Source organism: Stenella coeruleoalba, assembly GCF_951394435.1.
Source record: "Stenella coeruleoalba genome assembly, chromosome: 15".
In the NCBI taxonomy this organism is placed as follows: domain Eukaryota; kingdom Metazoa; phylum Chordata; class Mammalia; order Artiodactyla; family Delphinidae; genus Stenella; species Stenella coeruleoalba.
In genome coordinates, this window is record NC_137161.1 from 24,095,252 (window position 1) to 24,118,558 (window position 23,307).

The following is a 23,307-nucleotide window of genomic DNA, read 5'->3' on the forward strand; positions in this document are numbered from 1 at the left end:
CGCTAAGCAGGCGGGGCCGAGTCAAACCCCGACACCCTCCAGGGTCTGGGTTTGAGGCGCCCCCTCCCGGCGGTCCAGGAGCTCAGGCCCCGCCCTCCTCCCTCCTCCCCACCGTCTCCCCCGCCTCAAGCCCCAGCCCGGCCCCCGCCGCCCCACTTCCGGCAGGCGCTGCGCTGCTGGGGGCGCGGGCGAGGATGGCGGCAGAGAACGAGGCCAGTCAGGAGAGCGCCCTGGGCGCCTACTCGCCGGTGGACTACATGAGCATCACCAGCTTCCCGAGGCTGCCGGAGGACGAGCCGGCGCCCGCGGCCCCTCTGAGGAGCCGCAAGGACGAGGACGCCTTCCTGGGAGACCCAGATACCGGTGAGGCCCGCTGGCCCCGTCCCTGCCCCCTGGGACGTCCCCGGTCCTCCTTCATCTACGCGAAGCATCACCTCCAGCTCCATCTCCCTAATTCATTCCCTTCCTTCTGGACCTCTCCCTTCTCCCTTGTCTCTGTTCATTATCTGGTGGGGCTGGGGATGCATTTCTTCCTTGGAGGCTAAGGATGCGACAAGGGAGAACGATGCTAGGGACTGCAGTAGGAGGGGTTGGGGTTACCCCCTTGGGAAGAACCAACTAATAAGGAAGGAATGAATGTTGGCGAGGAGTTCCTAAGGAACAGCTGTGATCACCTAGAAGAGGATTTTCTCTAGTCACAGAGAACAGGATAGGAGAAACCAAGTCAGAGACTGCAGCAGGATGGATAGAAGCTAGGTCTTGAGAAGAACTTCCCCACAGCCAGAGATTGTGGGAAGGAGAGACCATGAGAAGAAGCTGAGAATCTCTTCGTGTCCCGGGAGGGGTAAAGAGAATATGATTCCCATCCATCTGCGAGTGATGGGTACTGGGAGACAGGGGGATGGACTGCATGACCTCTCAAAGTCCTTGGGGACCAGAGCACCTTCACTGCCCTGTGGATACCTCACCCCTCCCAGAGCAGTGGACCAGGCCAGGATGTTAGTAAGGTACCCTGCCCCCTAGGAAGCAGGCTCCAGAATTTTACTGTATTCTCTTCAGCCCTCTGCAGGAACTGCAAGGGTGGGAGTAGGGAGGGAGGAGACGGGGCTTGGGGGACACCTGGGGCTGAGAGCTCTCTGAGCGTTTCTTCCCTAATGCTCTTTCTCCTGTCCATGTGGCTCAGCTCTCTGTCCTCCCCTCCATTCTTCATCCTCCATCCTCCATCCCCCATTCCCTCAACGTCACTTCCTGGCATTAGAGCCTCCTTCTACTTCACTCTCTCTTCCTCTCAGTGCCTGCACTTGAGCCCTATCCCTCACCAGCCTGGCAGATCCTGCTTCTCTTGCCCAGCCCTCTCTGGCCTGGCCCTTCTGTGGCTACTCCTAACCTGACAGCCCCAAATTCTTTCCCCCTCCACAATTCTCCAGTCACCTGGCCCTGACCAGCAGCCCCTGCCAACCTGACTATCTTGTACCCTTCTTGGAGGGGGTTTGAGGGGAGGGTGGGGAGGCTTATGGTCATCACACGTCAAAGCCGCAGATTAAAACTTCTTTTCTGAAGGGAGTAGCCCTGGAATCAGGAGGTAGCCGGGAGAGAAGTGGGAGGATGTGTCCTGGTGGATACCAGCCTGAAACCAGGTCCTTTGTTCAGGAGCCAAGAATACCACTTATGGTCCCAGCACTGCCCTGACTCACTGTGTGACCATGGGCACACCTACCCTGACCTAGGTCTTAGTTTCCTCTTCCAGCTCAACTGGGAATGCCTATCTCTCCCAATCTAGAGATTGGAAACCCCTGATATGTTTTATCCTCCTTTCCTATGAATGTCTTAGCATTTATCAAAACCTGTGATTATTTATTTGTGCAACCTTTGATTATTCCATGTCTATAAGCCCTGTGAGGATGGGATCATGACTGTCTTGTTCACCATCCTTTCTGCACCATCGAGCACAGTGCTAAGCTTTCAATAAAAACTGTTGAAGAAATAAATGAATGAAAGAGAAGATCTCAGGATGAAAGAATGGCAAGGGAAGGGTTCTCAAACCTCAGGGAGTTCCTTGAGGAGTTAATACAGGCTCTGCCCTCAACTGTATAAAAATCCAGGAGAGACCCTGGTCACCTGAGTTTCTAGGAAGCTGCACCTTATGCCAAGTTGTGCACTAAGGTTCCAAGGACCTTGCCATCCTACCTGTGTAGTCATTTCAATACCATGTCTCCCAGCACTACTTCCAAGCCCCAAGGCTCCTCTGGACCAGCTGGACCAGCCTGCTGGCTAACATGACCCCCTGTGTTCTCAACCTGCTGGTGCCACCTGATGGTACTGCCCCATCCTCTTATGCAGGACTTTGGTTGTGCCCAGCTGGCCTCTAGCCTGCCATTCCACAGAACCAAGTGCCAGGCACCCCACAGCAGGCCTTGTGGAAAACAGAGCTAGATGGTGACCACTCCAAGACGGGCGAAAACTTTCTTTGCTCTTTTCTGAGCTCCAAGCCCATGTGTCCTTCTCTCTCCCAGACATCTGCCTCTAGATGTCCTGAAAGTCCCTCACCTTCAACATGTTCCATGCTGTACTCATCCTCTCTTCCCCAGACACCTGTTCTTCCCCCAATGTCATTCTCAATTAATGACACTGCCATCCATCCAGTCCCCAAGGTAGAAGCCTAGGAGCCACCCATGATTCTCTTCCTTCTGCTCACTTCTAAATAGTGGTCAGATGCTCTCTGTCTTCCTCCTAAGTATCTTCCAAATTCCATCTCACCATCCCTGTCATCACCACTGTAGACTAAGCCACCATCCTCTCTTATCTCTATTACCCATAGGCTTCTAGCTATTCTTCCTGCTTCCTGACTCTCCCCCACCCCCTCCCAACCCAATCCATCCAGCACCCTGCATTTCTGATCATGTCACTCCCTGTTTCAAAAATCTTTAGTGATTCTTCCCTCAGAGGAGTAAGCAAGCCAGGGACCAAGTCAACTCTGTTCAGGGTTCATTTGTCATAAACCCAACTAAAACTGAGCTACATCTAAAAAGAGAAATTTATTGGGTAGCATAACTGAAAAGTTCAGGATATAGGGCTTCAGGCATAGCTGCATTGAGGTACCTGAAAAAGATTTGGATTTTCTCCATCTTTTGCTTTGCCTTCATTTTTATGGGCTTCATCTTCAGAAAACCTCCCATCTTGTGGGAGCAAGATGTCCCCAGTAGCAACAGGCTTACATCTTACCACCTTAGCAACCTAGACAAGAAAGTCTTTCTCTTTCCCAATATTTTAGCAAAAAACAAAACAAAACAGAGTTTGAAAATCATTGGTGCTGGTGCTGGTCACGTGAACGTGAACCAATCACTGTACAGAGGTGCCTGTTCTGATTGGCTAGGCCTAGGTCATATACTCACTCTGACCAGGAATGAGGGAATGAGGAAGGAGAGAGGGGATTTGGTGTTCTCTAAAAGAAAATTGAGTGGGGAATGGTGACTAAGCAGATAAAAATTAGATGCCTACTAAGCCAACTGCCTTCAGACAACTCCTGCTGTTGTCCCACAAATTCAGAACAGCCAAAATTAAACTCATCCTTTTTCTCCCAAATGACTTGTTTCTTCTGGTCCCAAACTAGCCTTTTCCTAATGTCCTGCTGTTGTCCTTACACATCAGCAAAATCAATGGTATTGCTTCCCCACCACTTACACAGTTGATACTCAGTAAATATTTTTATTGAATAAATGGAAAACAATATTCATTTATATTATATATTCATAATAAATTATTGGTAGAATAAGAAGTCTTGAATATATCTAACTCTGATGGAGCCATAGCATCTTCACCTCCTGGCTCCTCATATCTGATTGGAGAAAACAGATTTAAGGACAAGTGCCTGGAAATATCAACTTGAATTAGTTTATCAGCTGTAAATCAGTTTTATTTACAGACTCTGGTGCTGGTGCTGAGGGTTAGAAGCAAGCATGATCAACTGAGGGAGGCTTCCAGAAGACAAGTCTCTTTTTTTAAATAGAAATTTAAAAAAAATTATATGTTCATGGTGAAAAAAAAGAACAGTGAGAAAATGTAAAAGTCCTCTTCTCCATTCTTATCTCCTGCAGTTTTTCCTATTTATTTAAAAATATATGTATTGATTTTCAAAAACAAAAGAAATATATGTAAGTGGTAAAAATTTCAAACAAAAAATTCTCCCACTCCATCTCATTCCCATCTTCAGTATCTTCCCCCAAAAGTAACCACCATGAAGAATTTCTAAAAATTATCTATATATGTATGTGGTTTCTTATTTATACAAAAGAGGGGAGTATGGATTATGGAGGTCCTTGAACACCAGGTTAAGGAGCTTGGATTTTTATCATTTTGGCATTGATGAACCATGATAGTATTTTAAACAGGAAAATATAACAGTCAATTCTTAATATTATCCCACAGACTTTTAAAGGGGGTTATACTCCTAGGCCATAGTAGCAAGTGTTCAAAAATATTTTGAACGAATGAACTTTTAAAAACACATTGTGAGTACAATCACATATTAAGGTCAAGGTATCAGGCTATTTCTTTACTATTCACAAACACCCAGGACCTTTAGACCATTTAGAGACCTGGGTTCAAGGCTAATATATCCCAGAGGAGGGAGACTATGGGATGGAAGAGGGTCTCAGCCCTGGCCAGGGTGGAAAAGAAATGGAAATAACTTTGAGTGAGCACCTACAGAGTGCCTGGTATACATCACCTTTTTGAATCCTTGTACCCATCCAGCCAGTTAGGGATCAGCTCCATTATTAGGATGAGGAAAGTGAGGCTCATGACTTGAAATGACTTGTCCATAGTCACCCAGCAAGTAAGTAGCTTTCAAATGTCCCCTGCCTCTACTTTTATTATCCTTAGATCCATTCTCCAGATAGCAGCCAGAGGGATCTTTTTAAAACACAAAACAGAAGGCTTCACATTCTTGCTTAAAACTCTCCAGTGGCCTCCTGTGGCTCTCAGGGTAAAATCCAACCTTCTCACTAAGCCCTCAAGGCCCAGCGCATCTGCCCTAGCCTCCACCTACTACTCTTTCCTTTCCCCTTGCTCACCACACCAGAGCCACCCTAACCTTGGTTATTTGTTTTCTAATGCACCAAACTTATTCCTACATTAAGGCCTTTGCACCTGCTGTTCCTTCTTTGCGGAACACTCTACACACTCACTCCTTGCTCTACATATGGCTGGCTCCTCATCCCTTAGTTCTCAGCTTAAAAGTCACCTCTGCGAGAGTCCTTGCCTGACTTCCCCAGCTAATTGCCTCCAACATGTACCATTATTCTCTATCATTTCATCCTTTTTTGTTGTTGTTATAATTCTATTCTTTTTTTAATTGAAGTATAGTTGATTTACAATGTTGTGTTAATTACTGCTGTACAGCAAAGTGACTCAGTTATACATATATACATTCTTTTTCACATTCTTTTCCATTATGGCTTTTTTTAAATATTTATTTATTTATTTTTGGCTGCGTTGGGTCTTCGTTGCTGCACGCCAGCTTTCTCTAGTTGCAGTGAGTGGGGGCTACTCTTTGTTGTGGTGCGCGTGCTTCTCACTGCGGTGGCTTCTCTTGTTGCGGAGCATGGGCTCTAGGCGCGTGGGCTTCAGTAGTTGTGGCCCACAGGCTCAGTAGTTGTGGCTCACGGGCTCTAGAGCGCAGGCTCAGTAGTTGTGGCGCACGGGCTTAGTTGCTCCGTGGCATCCCGGCATGGGATCTTCCCGGATGAGGCTCGAACCCGTGTCCCCTGCATTGGCAGGCAGATTCTTAACCACAGCACCACCAGGGAAGTCCCTCCATTATGGCTTATCACAGGATATTGAATATAGTTCCCTGTGCTATACAGTAGGACCTTGTCATCCTTCTCTTTCTTCATAGTACCTGCCACAGCTTGTAATGATATACTCCTTTGTTTACTTATTATCTTCTTCCTCCACTGGTTTTCAAAACCCATGAGGGCAGGAACTGTTTGTTCCTTTCCCCTAGCATCTAGCATGGGACCAGACAAATAGCAGGCCCTCCATATTTGTTGAATGAATGAATGGTTGGATGGATCGCGAAAACAAGGTTGGAAGACAGGGCCCCTCCGCTCAGTTTATGGAGCTGCCTCCTTGCACAGAAGGCTGGGCCCCAGCTGAGGCAAGATCTGGTTTCCAGGGAGGACCCAACCCCTGCCTCTCCAGGAAGTGTTCTCAGCCCTGGGTCCTGGGTCCCGGGCGATGTGGCCTAGGGATGGGAATCCAGCCGCCCTGCTGCCCAGTTGGGGGTCCCTGTCTTTTCCAAGCGGGGACCACCCCCCACCCCCCACTGCCCTCCCTGGGGTGCATGGGGAGACGCTGAAAGGGGAGCAGTGCTGTCTAGTGGAGTTTGGGGGGTGGGGGCCGAGAGAGGGGGGGACGCGGAATAGCCCCGCCTAGAGGGCGGGTAGGGCCGGGTAAGAGGCGCCCAGACCGACCCCCGCCGCCCACAGACCCGGACTCCTTCCTGAAGTCAGCGCGGCTGCAGCGGCTGCCGTCGTCGTCGTCGGAGATGGGCAGCCAGGACGGGTCGCCGTTGCGGGAGACACGCAAAGACCCGTTCTCCGCGGCAGCGTCCGAGTGCTCCTGCCGCCAGGACGGGCTCACGGTCATCGTCACAGCCTGCCTCACCTTTGCCACCGGTGTCACTGTGGCGCTCATCATGCAGATCTACTTCGGGGACCCCCAGGTGAGGAGGAAGCGGAGGGGGAGAGGAGAGAACCTGGGGAGGAGGGGTGAAGAAGCGCTTAAGGAGACCTTGGGAACTGAGGACTGGCTGAGTGGTGAAAGGGGGCCAACAAATGGAAAGGGGAGAGGGCGGTGACATGGGAGAGGAAGGTCTCAAGGGAGGGCCTCCTGGGCGTGAGGCGGACAGAGCTCAAAGAAGGGAACTGATCAGGTAGGAGGCACTTGAGGTAAGGAAAGAAGACTCTTAGGGGAGAGTCAAGGGGATAAAAGGGCAGGGCTCCCATCCCCACCCTCTGTTGGAGGTTCTGGGGTTAGTGGAGGTGCCTTAGGGAGGCAGGGGGCCCCTTCTGCCCCCACCTAGTCCCCTCCCCCTTCCAGATCTTTCACCAGGGCGCTGTGGTGACTGATGCCGCCCACTGCACATCGCTGGGCATAGAGGTGCTCAATAAACAGGGATCTTCCGTGGATGCAGCTGTGGCAGCAGCCCTGTGTTTGGGGATCGTGGCTCCTCACAGTTCTGGCCTGGGCGGGTAAGAAGCTCCCAGCTGCGGAGGTTGGGGTGCCCCAGGCCTCCTTCTTTCTCTTGGTCTGTGGGCCTCATGTGCGCTTCTCCAAGTTTGAGCAGAGGGGCAACTGGGCCCCATCTCCTTGCATTTTCTCTTTCTACACCCAATCTTACCCCTTTCTCTTTACATGGAGTCCAAGGAGGTGTTTTCAGAAGATTTTTCTTTAACTGGGAAAAGGATTTCATAAACTCTATAAAGTGAGGTACACAGTTGGGGGTATACTGTCATTAATTAAGGCTGTGATACTTCAACTTTTAGCGTTTACAGATCCTTAAAACACATCCCTGTGAGTCTGATGAAAGCAATGGATCCTCAATCCTCAAAAAATATACCCCAGGGTAAGACCTCTTAAAACAGAGACTATAAACCGGCCACCCACGGGCCACACCCGGCACACAGCCTGGTTTAGTTTGCACACTTAAATTTTTAAAAATTTGGTTGCTGATGTTAAAAAATTGAGAATTTTCATAAAAATCCAGATTTCTAACATTTCTTGAACAATCAGGAGACCTAATAATATTGGGCCTACATTCTCACCCGGCTGCAGTTATCTGGAGCTGAATAGAAGCTGTTTCCCATGATGGGGCTTGTACTGTCCACTTGGCCATAGTTCCTACCACTCCCTTTTGTTTAGCTGTCCTGCTTTCCCTATTATGTTAGCTGGCAGCCCAGTTATCTCAGATGTAACCCCCATCTCAGATGGAAGCAAACCACAGAAAAGGGACAAGCTGACTAAGTCCATATCTTGGCTCCTGAAAGACCAGCCTTCCAGGCCCTATGAAAGAAATTCCACTTTTGGTTGTGTACAGTTTGTCCTTACATAATTCAGTCCTGGGAGAGGGAGAGGGACGTACCACAGAGGCAGGTGCAGGAAGCTGGCAGGGGTCCAACTGTGGTAGGAGGTGGGGGTGGAGGGGGAGCAGAACATCCCGCTCTCCCAGTCCCTGGGTTTTCCCTTGTCAGGGATTAAAGGCTCCAATAACAGGCTGGAAGAGGTCCATGGACTCTGGGTCCCCCAACCCCTTGATTTCACTCCCCACCCTGATAGGGTAGCTGAGTCTCTGAATCTCTGCTGGGGAGGGAGCTCAGACACCTGACTCCTGATGACAGACTGAGCCTTTAGCCATCAGCGTGGGGGGCTTGAGGAACAGCAGGTTAATTGTTCAGAGGAGTGGCATCTTATCATCACCCTCCCCCTTCCGTGTCTCTCCTAGTGGGGGTGTGATGCTGGTACATGACATCCGACGGAATAAGAGCCACCTAATTGATTTCCGAGAGTCTGCCCCAGGGGCTCTCAGAGAAGAGGCCCTGCAGAGATCCTGGGAGACCAAGGTGGGGACCCCGGTGAGAAGGTGGGGGGTGTCTCCCTTCACTGCCCTTCTGCTAACCCAAGCATTACCTTGCTGAATATTTACTATGGAGGTGAGGGAAAGAGTTAAGCAGGATGCTCTTAGGCTCTGAGGGAGATAGGCAGCCCCCAAAATAAAATAATGAACCAGGACTTCCCTGGCGGTCCAGTGGTTAAGACTCCACGCTTCCACTGCAGGGGATGCGGGTTCGATCCCGGGTAGGGGAAAGATCCCGCATGCTGCAAGGTGCAGCCAAAAATAATAATAATAATAATGAACCAGAAAATCTGATTGTTTGATAACAGGCAGTGCAGCACCACATTACTTCTCTGGTGACCTTGCCTATCTAGCACATAAGAAGGAAGAAAAAGAGCCACTGAGCAGTCTGAGATGTCACAAAGTAGCTGCACTATCACTCACACATCTCATTCTGAGGCTGTTATTGGTAACTTTCCTAGCCCATGACATATTGGAAGATTATAGAGGAACTGCTGGAGGCAAACCCACTATCTACTGAGAGCAAAGGAGGAAATAGAATTACTTGGAAAAATAGATATTTAGTGCAGTGGCAAAAGCCAAACACACCCCTGAATTATCACAGTTCAGAGTAATGGTGGTGTGTTAATGAAAAGGTTAAATGAAGGTCACTTGTCCACTGTTTTAAAAGGCAAGAGTAGGTATAATCCAATCTAGACAGGTTTCCATCTAAATTGTTATGTCTTGGCTCTTAAAAGGGTTTGCTTAATTTATAAATCCCTCAGCTATGACAGATAAAGGAGGCCTTTCTGCATTTGCTGATAGGAAGTCAGGGAGGTGGGAGGGATGCCTGCTGGGGACAGCTTGTCCCTCCTCTGGGATACTTGGCCTGTGTCTCTCCCCTGTGCCAGCCCCCATCCCTGGCTTGGGGCTCTGAGGAATTCAGCCCAGCGCCCCCCCTTCCAGTGACCTGGTCTCCTCTCTCCCTCACCTGCCCGCCTTGCCCAGCCTGGGCTCTTGGTGGGGGTTCCCGGAATGGTGAAGGGGCTACACGAAGCTCACCAGCTCTATGGCAGGTAAAGGTTCTCCCCCTGGGGACCAGGGGCCCCTGCCTGCACTCCTCCTTGGGTGGCCTTCTCCTACCTTCCTGGATTCTTCCCTTCCCAACTCCCCCCTCCTAATATCCCCTTCCCTTGCCAGGACTCTCCTTCCCAGGAACCCCCCTCCCCCCCCAGGACCCTTCTTCCTCCCCCCAGGACCTCCTCCACCCCCTGCTCTCCGGCTCCCCCAGGCTGCCATGGTCCCAAGTCCTCGCCTTCGCAGCAGCTGTGGCCCAAGATGGCTTCAACATGACCCATGATCTAGGTCAGTGGGGCCTGGGGGTGGAGGGAAAGGCATGAGTTTGATGGAGAGGGGAGAGGGAACCTCTGCAATTTAGGTCCTAAGCCAGGAAGTGCCTCTCTTCCAGTTTGCTCCTCAGACCCCCTCCCCACACCACCCTACCTTCACTGGGAGGGATCCTCCAATGGGGGGTGGGGATCTGGGATTGGCCCATATACACCACCACTACCCCCCCCACCTCTGTAACAGGCTCCTGGGGGGCCGGAGGACTTAGGGCCGGCCTCTCAGCCCTCATCCACCCCACCTGTTGCGTGTACAGTCCCGACACCCCCATCCCAGCCTCGTGTCCCTGCCCGCAGCCCAAGCCCTGGCTGAACAGCCGCCACCTAATGCGTCTGAGCGCTTCCGTGAGACGTTCCTGCCCTTGGGTCACCCGCCACTACCTGGCTCACTGCTGCGACGGCCTGACCTGGCGGCGGTGCTGGATGTGCTTGGCACCTATGGCCCCGCTGCCTTCTATGCCGGTGGCAACCTCACACTGGAGATGGTGGCAGAGGTGAGCGTGTGGGGCACCCCCGGCCCTGCGGCGGAGGACCCTACTGCAGAGAAGTCCTCTTCCCCCTCACTTCCCTGTCTTTCTTTCTGCATATATTTACTGCGGATTCCATTTACTTGAAATTCTAGAATAGACAAAACTAACCTCAGAATCAGATCAGTAGTTTGGGGAATTGGAGGGGTTGACTGGGATGAGGCACAAAGAACCTCCTAGGGTGATGAGAATATTTTGTCTTGATTGTGAGAGGTACCTTTGAGCTCCCCAGGGCTGGTACCAACCTGTATAGTGGCCTGTCCTGGCCCTCCCAGGCCTGGTGGAGACTCAGGATCAGCCTCAGCTTCCCTGAGCCCACAATCCCACCCTGCTCCCTGGATTTTCTAGGGACCGAGGGAGACACCATCTTCACTGGTGACTCAGAACTGGGGAGGATCGACACAAGGGCTTTATCACCCAACCCCAAAGAGTCTCAGTCTGAGGCAGTAATGGGTTCTGAGAACTATTGTTGATAGTTCGAAACCACTAACGGAAAATTATGTTCAAGATAAAGATACACAGACCAACTCAGTGATTGTCTCATCTGTACAATGTGGGTGGTTATGTCTATCTCTGCCATACAGTTGTGGGAATTAAACAGGTCCATCATTCATTCTGCTTTCATGGAGAACCTGCTCTGTGCCAGCTTCTGTGCTGGGCATTGGAGTTATGGATGTGGTGATAGATGCCTGTCTCAAACAGACATCCCTGGAAAGTCCAGCAGCGTACTGGTTTTAGATCTACTGGGTCAGGGACTCCTTCCACATTGTAAGGACTTGTTCTGTATCTCTTTCTTTCGGTCTCACAACTCTACTTTCCTCTGTTTGAAATCACTCTGTCAGATCCTTTCCACACCTGCTCTCCAGCAGCCATCCTTCCGGCAAGCCATCCCAGAGAAAGAGACTTTCTCATTCAAATAGTTCCAGCAAAGCCTCAAGGTTATGTCTCATCAGCCCATCATAGGTCTCATGACTATTCCCAAACCAGTCACGGTAGCACAGAAAAGGAATGATCTGATTAGCCAGGGCTGGGTTGCATATCCTCTCCTGGTGGTGGAGAAGGGGATGAAGGAAACTCTAACAAAGACCATCAGAGCTTTAAGAGAGAAAAACCCAAAGCTGAGTTTATTAACTTACCAGACAAAGCCAAGAAATTCAATGTGTAGGTCACTGAGGGTAGATTAGACATCACAGGCTTCAGGTACTTAAAAGTACTAAAAAAAGGAGAGGATTCCTAGTGGTTATGCTAATTTAGAATTAAAAATTAGCATGCTGGATAGAATGAGCCCTTCAGTTTGTACAAGATTAGATCATTGGTCAGTAAAGTGCTCAGTTATGTCCCGTAAGGGTTGTCCTACGAGGGTCAACCAGAGCTCATGGTTTTGGAGTGGTTTTAGTTGGTTATAGTGAAATGCAGAATTCAGTTTTGATATCTCCTAGGCAAGTGCTGCTGTAAGTGGAAAATCTTCCTTCTACATAGGCAGAGGGCAGTATGTGCAAAGACATGTAGTCATGAGTTCAAGACCTGCAGGTCACTCTGGGTCGCTGTACAGAGCTCATTGGGGAATAGCAGGACGTGAAGTGGGAGAGGTAGGCAGGGGCCAGATCACAAAGGGCCTTGAATGCCAAGCTAAGGAGGTCATTCATAGATTGTATCCAGTACAATGTCTGGCACATAGTGGGTGCTTATTGTTAGTGCTTTTCCCCTTCCTTTTTCCTGGGGTACCCACAGCTGATGGGGTCCCTAAAGGCCATGATGGGAACTGCAGAAGGCACAATATTTGTAACCATTTGATCTGTGTATGATCCAAACATATACCTTAGGCTAAACCGCATGCTCACAGTGTGCTGTGTGACTGACAGCGGTGGGGGTCATTCTCTCCCCTCCAGGCTCAGCATGCAGGGGGTGTCATAACTGAGGAGGACTTCAGCAACTACAGTGCCCTCTTGGAGAAGCCTGTGTGTGGCGTGTACAGAGGTGACCTCTCCCCCAGCTCCCAGGGTCCCCACTCAGGAGAGGCCTCCCAGTCCAGGGCCACATCCTTTTGGCCTGGTGGCTCATTCCCATTTCACAAGAGAGAAACCGAAGCAATGAGCTGCCTAAACAGCCAACCGTTGAAGCAAGCCAGAGTCAGCCTACTTCTAAAGTAGTTGTGGAGTCAGTTACCCCAAATATTTAGGATATGGGGAGGGAGGTCTGGTCAAAGGCTAAGGCCTGGAATTTGGGGTTCTGGCCATAGGTTTTCTTTTTTTTTTTTTAATAGATTTATTTATGTATTTATTTATTGGCTGCATTCGGTCTTCCATTGCTGTGCATGGGCTTTCTCTAGTTGCAGCGAGCGGAGGCTACTCTTCGTTGCGGTGCAAGGGCCTCTCATTGTGGTGGCTTCTCTTGTTGCGGAGCACAGGCTCCAGGCATGCACCCTTCAGCAGTTGTGGCTCGCGGGCTCCAGAGCGCAGGCTTAGTAGCTGTGGCGCACGGGCCTAGTTGCTCCGCGGCATGTGGGATCCTCCCGGACCAGGGCTCGAACCCATGTCCCCTGCATTGGCAGGCAGACTCTCAACCACTGTACCACCAGGGAAGCCCCATAGGTGTTCTTGATTCAGGGTCTGTGTTGCCTCAGCCCGCTCCCCAGCCCCACACTCACTGCCCTATGCTTCCTAAGAAGAGTCCATAAGACCAAAATCCATCTTAGCTTCAGGTTAGAACAAACCCTTCAAGACACTCAGAGACCTGCCCCCTCATTGTGCCAAAAGGAAACTGAGGCCCAGGGGCGGAATGGAACTTAACCTGCCAAACTCAAAACCAGTGAAGAACCCAGAAAGCCAAGCATTATGACATGGGTAAACTCCATGTTTGCAAACCCAAAGTGGTAGGTTCCTGAGTCCCTCAGAAGGTTCTCAGGCTTTCTCCCCTCGAGGAGGCCCAGATAACCTCAAGCTCCAGGAGAGGCTGCCTCTGCATTCAGGTTTCCAGGCCTAAATCTCTTAAGCCTGATTCTTCTACCAGAAGTGGTGTTATACTGAGCAGAGGAAGAGCATAGCTTTGGAGCCAGGAAGACCTGGGTTTGAGTACCAGCTGTGCCATTCACCTTGAACAAGCCACTTCCCACTCAGAGCCTTGTTTCCCTCCTTAAAATGGAGATAATAATAGTGCCTACTGCTCAGGGTGCCCATGAGGAGGTGATGAGATGATGTTGGAAGTTATCCTGATCAGAATGGGTACTGAATGTGTAGTATTTGATTTCCATTTGCCCTCCGCAGCCTGGGTTCTCTTGGCAATGTCAGTACCTTGAGTACTCTGGGCTCCCCTTACCTCTTGTAACTTTGGACCAGCTTGCCTCTTTGTACCTCAGTTTCCTTACCTATAAAATGGGAATGATAACAGTACCCGTTATGAGGATTAAATGAGTTAATTAGTTAACGTAACTGTCATGTGTCAAGTATTATTATTGTTCCTTTGATGTCCAAACATCCAATAACAGGGGCCTCAAATAGAAAGAGAAGTTTGCTGTTTCCAGGAAGTTTCAGGGGTGGGACCAGCAGGAGCCCTGAATAATATCCTGGCCTAAGGGAGGAGCTGAAAGGAGACACATGGTGGACCAGGACACTGGACATCTGGACACCTGTCCCTGCTCTGCCAATGGACTGCAGTGTGACTCTGGGCAAATCACAGTTTTCTTGAGCCTTAGTTTCCTCATATGGACGAGGAAACTAAAGACAAGTGTTCTGGGTTGGAGTCCTGGCCCTGCCCTTGACTTGCCGTGTGAACTTGGGTGGGTCCCTTTGCCTCCCAGTGTAGTTTCCTTACCTGATGAGGGGGTTCAGTGCAGTGGTTTCAGTCTGTGTGATGGAGGGATGTGGAGATGCCTTGACCTCTCCCCTGCCGTCGGTAATTTCCTGTCCTTTCAGGCCACCTGGTTCTCAGTCCCCGACCCCCACACACAGGCCCTGCCCTCATCAGTGCTCTCAACATCCTCGAGGGCTTCAACCTCACCAGCCTGGTATCCCGGGAACAGGCTCTTCACTGGGTGGCAGAGGTAAGGCTGACCCCCTCCACTCCATCCTGGGCCTGGGGACACTAAGAGTGGGGGGATGGGGTAGTGCCAGAAGGCCTGACTAAATCACCTCCAAGTTTTCTCACACAGCACCTGGTGTGGGTGCTGGGAGGGGCTTGGCAACCTCTTCCACACTCCTGCTCTGTTTTCAGACCCTGAAGATCGCATTAGCTCTGGCCAGCAGACTGGGAGATCCCGTCTACGATTCTACCATCACTGAGAGCATGGATGACATGCTCAGGTGGGTCCCGAGGGGCAGGACCCTGGGTACTGCAGAGGCGGTGGCAGGTGTGGGGAAAGAATCAGGTGAAAAGCAGCTGGTGGAGCAATAAGGCCTGAAGGCCCAAGTCAATTTCAGCTCAACCCCAACTCACAGTGTGACACTAGTTGCCTCACCTTGCGCCTTAGTTTCCGCATCTGTACAACAAGGTGGTCTACTTTATATAGCTCTCAAATTTTTTTGACCCTAGCAGGCACCTATATGGACCCATCTGTCCCCCCTTTTGAGTAGAAAAAGAAAGCCTAATAACAATGAAAAGAGCCCCCAAGCAAATACTAGAGGTGGTGGGGATTTTGATTCAAATGTACTTACATCAGCAGCATAACATAGTAAGATTGTGGGCTCTAGTCGGACTGTCTCAGTTCAAATCCCAGCCTCACCATCCACTAGCTGTGCAGCCTTGGGCAAGTCATTTAAACTCTCTAAGTCTCAGTTTCTACAAGGGCCTGCCATTAACAGTGCCAGCCTCATGAGGTTGTGGTGCGGACTAAACAAGATCATACATGCAAAGCACTTAGCAAGTTGTCTGGCACATAATAAGTATTCAACAAATATCATTGTTATTCTCAATTGGCAATAGAGGTAAGATTGATTACTATGTAGCTGCTACTATAACTGACTTAAAGGCTAGCTAAAGGAAAACTCAGAAGCCAAAAATATAGTTCATATAAATTTATACTGATACTCAAACAACCCTCTATGAATTAAGTTGCAAATGATGAGACTAAATGAACAGCTAATAATTAAAAAGCAGAAACAGCAGCAACCAAAAACGAAAACCAGCTCAAGGCCACAAGGATAAAACCTAAAAACCAAGCCTCCCCGCTGCCTGCCCCCAAACCACTTGAAACAAAACCCTCTGTGCCCTCTCTGTGTGGCCACTAGCCCTCGTGGTTGAAAACTGAATGGATGTCCTCAGTAATCCTTGGTGACTTGTCATTCTCTAGTCAGTTAGAATAACTAACTAACCATTATTAGGTAAGAAACCCTCAGCTGAACTTTAAAAATAGAAAATTTCATGTTTTCAATATCAATGCATATTTAGCTCTAAAACATGAACACTTATGTTAAATTCATTTAACTAATTTATCCAATAAATAGTTATTGCTGTGCCAAGTCCTCCTGTGCCTTGAAGAAAAACTTCTAATAGCAAGTAAAGGTCCCTGTATACAAAACCCTCCTCTAGCTAAACTCTTAATAAAACTTTAGTTCTGGACTACAAACGCTAGGTTAAATGAATTCAGTTTGTTCATTCAAAACAAATATTTTCTGAGCATCCCCTGTGTTCCAGGTACTTTCATAGAAAGGATTAAATAAATATAGTCAAGTAACTAAAAGACTTGATTTAAACATGAAATAAATTCTACATTGCCTCTAGAAGAAAACCTGAAAAACACCTAAGTAAATTCATTCAGTTCAACAACTATTTCCTGTTTATTCCCTATATGCTAGGAATAAATGAGCCTCTGCTCTCATAGACCTAACAGTTCAGTGCGGGGAGGCAGATATTAATCAAATAATTGCACAAACAGACAGCACAAAGTGTGGTAGGTGGGGTGTAATGAGAGCCTATTGTGTGTTCATCTCCTACCTCTTGTCTTTTCAGCAAAGTGGAGGCTGCCTACTTCCGGGGCCAGATCAATGACTCCCAGACAGCCCCTGTCCCGCTCCTGCCCATCTATGAGCTAAATGGGGCTCCCACGGCTGCCCAGGTGCTGATCATGGGCCCTGACGACTTCATTGTAGCCATGGTCAGGTATGCCAGCTCAGACTCAGAACCTGGCACAAGAGATCATCTGGACCAGGAAGGAGGTGTGCGGGGGGTGAGTGAGGGCGGGCGCAGGGCTCACCTGGCCCTAACCTCGGCCCCCAGCTCCCTGAACCGGCCCTTTGGCAGCGGCCTCATCACCCCCTCGGGGATCCTGCTCAACAGCCAGATGCTGGACTTCTCTTGGCCTAACAGGACTGCTAACCACCCTGCGCCCAGCCTGGTAAGGCCTTGCTTTCCTCCTCCCCTGGGGACCCTGAGGCTAGGTAGAAGATGCAGTAGTATAACTGCTCCTCCCTCCCCACTTCTTCTAGGAAATTATATTATAAAGAAAAACAGCCTAAACAAGGTGTCCACTTCATCCCCAGCCCAAGTCCAGGGCTTGGAGCCTGTTGGGTGCAAAGAAACCTCGTCCCATTCTGCTACCGTCTCACTGTGTGACACAGGGAAAGTCTTCCCCCCTCTCTGGTCCTCAGTTTCTTCACCTACTTTACAGTGAGGATACTGGCCCCCTTTTGATGCTTTGGGTACTTTTCAGCATTAGTAGTTTATGACTGTGTGATGCTGAGCACTATAGGGGCACTGAAGAGGGACCCAAAAAGAAAGGAGATGTGAATTATTGTCTATTGTGAGAGCAGCATTCTTAACTCCCTGCAGGCTGGGACCCCAGCAAGACAAAGACAGATAGAGATGACCAGGGTGGGGATTATTCTGTTCTTTCTCATAGTCATCTTTCTTGGCTTGATCCCTCTCCTGCCACCCATGGTAGCCCCATAGCAGCCCCTTAGCTCAGTGGGCCCATTATCTACCTCAGTTATCCAGGGACCCTGCCCATTTCACAAACAGCAGACTGTGGCCTGGGGATGGGCCAGTCCCCATGAAGACTGCGCCTGTGGAAGATTCAGGAGAGAGAGATGTTGGAAGAGTGGTGGAGTAGCCCTTCCCTGTCTTGTCCCGCCTCTTATCCCCCTGTGGTCTTGGTCCTCTGACAACAGGAGAACTCGGTGCAGCCAGGGAAGCGGCCACTGTCCTTCCTGCTGCCCACTGTGGTCCGGCCAGCAGAAGGACTCTGTGGGACCTACCTTGCTCTGGGGGCCAATGGAGCTGCCCGGGGCCTCAGCGGCCTGACCCAGGTGAGTTTTCCCCCATGATGGGCCTTTTGTGGCCAGGAGGCAAGCTGTGACCTGGGCTGCAGATGCCCCTCATGTCTCTGACTTGTCCTCATCTCCTACTCACGCAGCAAACGTGGGCTGAGGCTGCTTTGTGCCAGGCCCATCCTGAGCACTGGGGACATGAACTACATTGTTCTTAGCAAAAATGGAGCCCTGAATCGCCATGTCTTCTCAGGTTGCAGGGAAATTGCAGGACCAGTAGAATTGAGAGGTGATAGGACATCTGGGCTGCCTGGGTTCTGTCAATCTCTAGTCCCATCATGCCTCTAGTCAACATCTGAATAACAAGCAGCCTTCTTTAGGGTCTGCTTTTGAAAGGAAGGGCCTGCTACCTTCTAAAACACCTCACAACAGTTCCACGAATGTCTTGAGCATCTGATATATGTGTCAGGCCCGTACTTTGGCAGGTGGTGAGTTAACAAACCTGAGCTTTGGAATCAGACACCTCTGGGTCCCAGCCTAAGTGCTGCCAATTTCCAGCTGTGTGGTGTTGGGGAATTCACTTAACCTCTCTGAACCTCAGTGTCCTCATCTGTAAAATGAAGATAATAACAAATAGCTAACATTTATGGAGATTTTACTAAGTGCCAGGCACAGTGTTACATGTGGTAACTCTTTTAAGCTTCCCAACTTTGGGAGGAATCCTTACTTCTATTTCATAGATGAGGAAACTGAGACCCAGAGAAGTTAAGAAGTTAGGTTCAGTTTAGTAAGAATGGGCAGACAGTTTGGTTACAGAGCCTACCCATACTTCCAGCCACTAAGCTGAAAGTACCCACATTGTGCCCTAGACCAGCCCCAGCTATTAGCCCTCTCCTGGCCAAGAAGAAGGGAGGAGAGCCTTGGGTTGTATTAAAGGAGACTGGGTGCTAGTGATGCCTCTTCCCTAGCTCTCTCCAAACTCTGGAATGAATAGCTTTTCTTCTCTGGCCCGTGGTTTCCCCTCTGTAAAATGGAGACAGTCATCACAGGCCTGCCTGTTTTCTGGGGCTGTTGAGAAACTCAGATGACATCCCTGGTGTAAGTGTTCAAAAGACTAAGGAGTCTGGACCAGGGACGAAGGCTGTGGATTCCTGAACCCACACCTCTGGGACAGCCCTGACTTCTGCCCCTTGGCTGCCTACAGGTCCTGCTGAATGTCCTGACTTTGAACCGGAACCTGAGTGACAGCCTGGCCCGTGGCCGCCTGCACCCCGACCTGCAGACCAACCTCCTGCAGGTGGACAGTGAGTGAAGAGCAAAGGTCCCCATGGGGTGGGCACAGGGCAGGGTGGAGAAAGGGGCTCCTCCCAAGGGTGCCCCTGCCTCTCCCAGCACCAACTCCGTGCCAGTAAAAGTTTGGTTTCTTTTAACCAACTCCTACTGGAACAGTGGAAGATCTGCGGATTGGAACCTGTCCTGCCATTTCCTGGCTGTGGCCTTGGGAAATTCACGCCTCCACTCTGAGCCTCAGTTTTCTCACTTGTAAAATAAGATATAGTTGTTCATTTTGCAAACCATTCATTCAACAGTGTGTATTGAATACCTACCGTGTGCCAGGCATTATCCTAGGTGCTAGGGATACTGCATTTACAGGCAAACAGGAAAAGAAATAAAGAAATATAAAAAAGCAAAACAAATGCTCTGCAGAGCATTAAAGCAGGATGATGTATATGACTAACTCGATGACTGGCGAAGCGTTCACTTTAGTGACATTTAAGCTGAGATCTGGAGAGTGAGAAAGAGCCCACCAAGCAGAGAACTGTGGCAGGCTTTGTAGGCCAAGGGAACAAATGCAAAGAACTCACTGCAGGAATGGGCTTGGTGGTTTAGGAGTAGAAAGGAAACCAGGGTGAGTGAGGGTAAGATCAGATCAGAAAGCAGGCAGGGGTCAGGTCATAGACCTTACAGATTATGGTGAGGAGATAGACTTTCTTCTAAAAAGGACGGGTGCTTAATTTTGGACACAGCTTAATTTCATAACTGGGAAAGTATGTGCACCTTTGAGGAGTTTTTATTAGAACAATGTATTATGCTAGTCCAAAGGGGATACAAAATTGCATGAGACATGGTCCTTGCTTATTCAGTCTCCCCATTTTACAGATAAAGAAACTGATGTTCACAGAGGTTATAAACTAGTCAAAGACAAACCAATAAATGGCAGAATTGATATCAGATACATACCTGGTTGATACCAAAGACTCAGTTCTTTCCCGCATGACTCTTGATACCTCCTGGACTGAAGCATGGTAGAAGCCACAGACCTAATTCCTCAGTAGTCATACCCTGTGGTTGCTTAGTGACGCTTGGATCCCGGCTGATGGGTGATGAGGCCAAGTCCTTGAAAATGAATATTGCTCAACTAACATCTTCAGGTCTCTGTAGAATGTAAGGCTCTGTGCTCAGTTACCGTGGGGGTGAGGGTGCTTATCCCAGCCCTCCCTTGAAGGGCACACAGTCTAAGACAGGCTATGACGAGCAGAGGCTTGGTGAAGGGAAAGTTCACCCACCTGAGGGCTCCGGGAGGCTTAATGGAAGAGGTGACAACTGGCTGGACCTTGATGTATGAGCAGGAATTTGGCATGTGGAGGTAAAGAACACTCTGGACGGGATCGGGTTGTTGTGGGGAACAGCTTGGGCAAAGCCAGAAAAAATGGCTCAGAGAACAGCCAGGGGGCCAGCTGGACTAGAGACATTGTTTCCCAAACTTCAGAATTTATCCAGTACCTTCATGACTTTTGACAGATTTGCACACCATCTAAAGCATTATTTACATAATGTGTGTCTACAAGTGGATTTCCTTTTTAACCTGAATGTATTTTAAAACTAAACCTTATATCATAATCACAAATGGAAAAATGGCATCATTTGCCTCAAATAGATGATAAACAGCTACAAAAAAATCAAATGTTTCTAGGTTTTAGTTAGACATTTTTGCCCATAGAATGTTCTGAGGTCTGCTCTCTCTTTTAAAGGAGATTAGAAATGTTGGAGACCAGACTGGAACGTAGTCCTTTCTATTATCAAAAGGATTGAAAGTGAACCACAAAGGGAATATATTTCCAACTTGGTGATGTAATGCTATTTAATGTGTGTCTTTATCTCAAGAACTACCCCAAATCATCTCATTTGGGGAAGTAAGAAGATCAGATTTTTGCTGAGGAGCATTGGGAGGTGAGATTACAGGGCTTACCATGGAGGTTCATGTTAAGAAGTATGGACTTCATCTAGTTGAGCATGGGAGGGATATGACATGATTTGTTTTATGTAGGGGAGGTGGATTGAAGGGAGGAGAACTTAAGTCAGAGAAACACAAGAAGAAACTGGGATAATGGTCCAGGCAAGAGATGATGAAGACCTGAACTTATGCGAGAGAGTGGGGATTTGTTCATTTATCTAGAAAATACTTGTTTAACATTTACTGTGTCCTCACCCTGTTCTAGGCACTGGGACTCAATAGTGAACAAGACAGCATTTTTGCCTTCAAAAAACTTACATTCTAGTGGAGAAAGACACAGTAAATAAATAAACAAGATGCAGGTAGCAGTAAGTACTTTGAAAGAAAATAAAGCAAGGTAAAGATGACAGGGGCTGCTATTTTAGATAGTGGCCAAGGAAGTTCTTGAAGACTGGAATGAAGTAAGGGAGGCAGTTTTGTGATTATCTAGTAGGAGAGCATTCTAGGCAGCGAGAACAGCAAGTGCAAAGGCCCTGAGGTAGGAGCATGTTTGGCCTATTTGAGGGACAGCAAGGAGGCTAGAGCAGAGTTAAGCAAGGGAGAGAGTAGAAGGAAATGAGGAGAGGAGTTTAGAGAGTTACAAGTTTCCAGATGATTTTGGGCATTAGAGGCCTTGGTAAGGACTTTGGATTTTATTCTAAGAGTTATCAAAGTTGTTGGAAGGTTTTGAGCAGGGCAAGTGACATGGGCTGACTAATGGCTGCTGTGTGAATAGGCTGTAAGGAAGCAGGACTGGAAGCAGAAAGACCCGTTAGTGGGCTATGTGGTAATCCTGGCAAGTAATGATGGCAGCTTGGCCTAGGCAGGTGGAATGAAGACCCCCAAAGCCAAGCCCTTTTTCCAATATTAAGAATGACTATACATTATCAATCACTTACTATATGCAAGGCTCTGAGCTTTGTGCATTGTGTGCCTTGTCTTCTTTAATCCCTGCAACAACTTTATGTGGTAGGTTCTCAGATAATACCCATTTTATTATACATGATGAGACTGAGGCTCAGAGTAGTAAAGCAATTTGCCCAAGGTCATACAGCTCCTTAGGAGGGCATCCAGGACCAGGACTCAGGTCTGACCGTCAGACTCCTGAGCCAGTGTTCTAAACTCTCTGAATGTGTATATGTTGGGGAATGGTTTTCAGGTGAGTTCACAGAGGAAGAGATTGAGTTCCTGGAAGCCAGGGGTCACCACGTGGAGAAGGTAGATGTCTTGTCCTGGGTCCATGGCAGCCGGAGAACCAATAACTTCATCATCGGTGTGAAGGACCCTCGGAGCCCAGATGCAGCCGGAGCTACCATCCTGTAGAGCAGCAGGGTGGGGCGGGGGTCTCTCCTCCCCGCCTTTGCATGTTCCTAGAGTCCCTCCTTCTCCCAGGTTTGGTCTCAGAGGGACCCCAGGGATGCCCCAGATCAGGGGCCAGAGGGGATGCTTAGCAAACCCTATCTCAGAGTAACTGGAAAATTCTCCATCTGGAGGCCTGTGGTGGTGGCAGTGGTGGTGAGTGTCAGTGTCCACGACCAGGCAGGCAGGACCTTGAGGAGTCAGACTATCTGTCTGTCTGTCTCCTTTCCCTTAGCCATGCAGGCTCTGAGCTTAGGGCTGTGCTTGCAAACCCTTCTCAAGGGTCCTCGCCACCCCAGCATCTCCAGTTGGGCCTGACCTGGGCTTGTTTTCCAGCTCCCTTCTCCTGTCCCCAGCCTCATTTCTTAAATGACTAGGATTTTTTTTAATGGACCATCCTACGGAGGGGGCGCTCCTCTCCTCCTCCCATCAGGTTGATTTGGGGGCCTTTCATCTGGGGTGGGCCCAAGGTGTGGGGTAGGGGTGGGGGTGGGGACCAGCTCAGGGGCTTCCATTTGCAAAGGGGAATTAAAGAAAGAATATTGCTTAACCATGGCTCTGACCTGATTTATGTTTGGCTGTGTTGGGAGTGGGAGTGAGAGAGGAGACCTTGGCTCACCTTGTCGCAGTAGCCCTGACTCCAGGGCAAGCTGGAGTCAACTTTGTGGGGGTTGTAACAATATCTGCTATCCATCAAAGACTTGCACTAATAAAAATAATTATAATTATAGATAGAATCTATTGAACACTTAATGTGTACCAGGCTCTATGCTAAATGCTTTATGTAGATAATATTAATTACATTATAAATCTTCATTACACACTTTATGAGGTTGGTACTAATATTATTCCCATTTTACAGATGGGACACTGGCAAAAAAGATTAAGGAGCTTGTCTAATGTTCCTCATGTATTAAGTGGAAGAATTGGG

The 23,307-nt window shown here is 49.0% G+C and overlaps 1 protein-coding gene across 9 annotated transcripts; it reads left to right on the forward strand.

Moving 5' to 3' along the window:
* The first annotated feature begins 183 nt into the window (after positions 1 to 183).
* On the forward strand, positions 184 to 22,848 carry GGT7 (gamma-glutamyltransferase 7). 9 transcript variants are annotated; one of them, XM_079945743.1, is made up of 15 exons: positions 184 to 363; positions 6,489 to 6,724; positions 7,102 to 7,253; positions 8,504 to 8,633; positions 9,623 to 9,690; positions 9,906 to 9,979; positions 10,315 to 10,511; positions 12,434 to 12,521; positions 14,456 to 14,583; positions 14,754 to 14,842; positions 16,488 to 16,637; positions 16,755 to 16,872; positions 17,645 to 17,782; positions 18,948 to 19,047; positions 22,177 to 22,848. In XM_079945743.1, the coding sequence occupies exons 1-15, from the start codon at positions 195 to 197 to the stop codon at positions 22,338 to 22,340; spliced, it is 2,001 nt and encodes a 666-aa protein (XP_079801869.1). In that variant the 5' UTR covers positions 184 to 194; the 3' UTR covers positions 22,341 to 22,848. The 9 variants fall into 9 exon arrangements, with proteins under 9 accessions (XP_079801869.1, XP_079801865.1, XP_079801868.1 ...); XM_079945739.1 differs by having other exon boundaries at positions 8,504 to 8,621; positions 9,526 to 9,690; positions 9,850 to 9,979; XM_079945742.1 differs by having other exon boundaries at positions 8,504 to 8,621; positions 9,526 to 9,690; positions 9,850 to 9,979; positions 18,948 to 19,040.
* Positions 22,849 to 23,307: the final 459 nt, after the last annotated feature.

Bases quoted from the DNA above. Each gene is read 5' to 3' on its own strand.
- GGT7 (XM_079945739.1), top strand. From the start codon at position 195: ATGGCGGCAGAGAACGAGGCCAGTCAGGAGAGCGCCCTGGGCGCCTAC. The intron at 8,622-9,525 runs GTGGGGACCCCG...CCCCTGTGCCAG, and splicing joins AGAGATCCTGGGAGACCAAG to CCCCCATCCCTGGCTTGGGG. The intron at 16,638-16,754 runs GTATGCCAGCTC...CTCGGCCCCCAG, and splicing joins TTCATTGTAGCCATGGTCAG to CTCCCTGAACCGGCCCTTTG.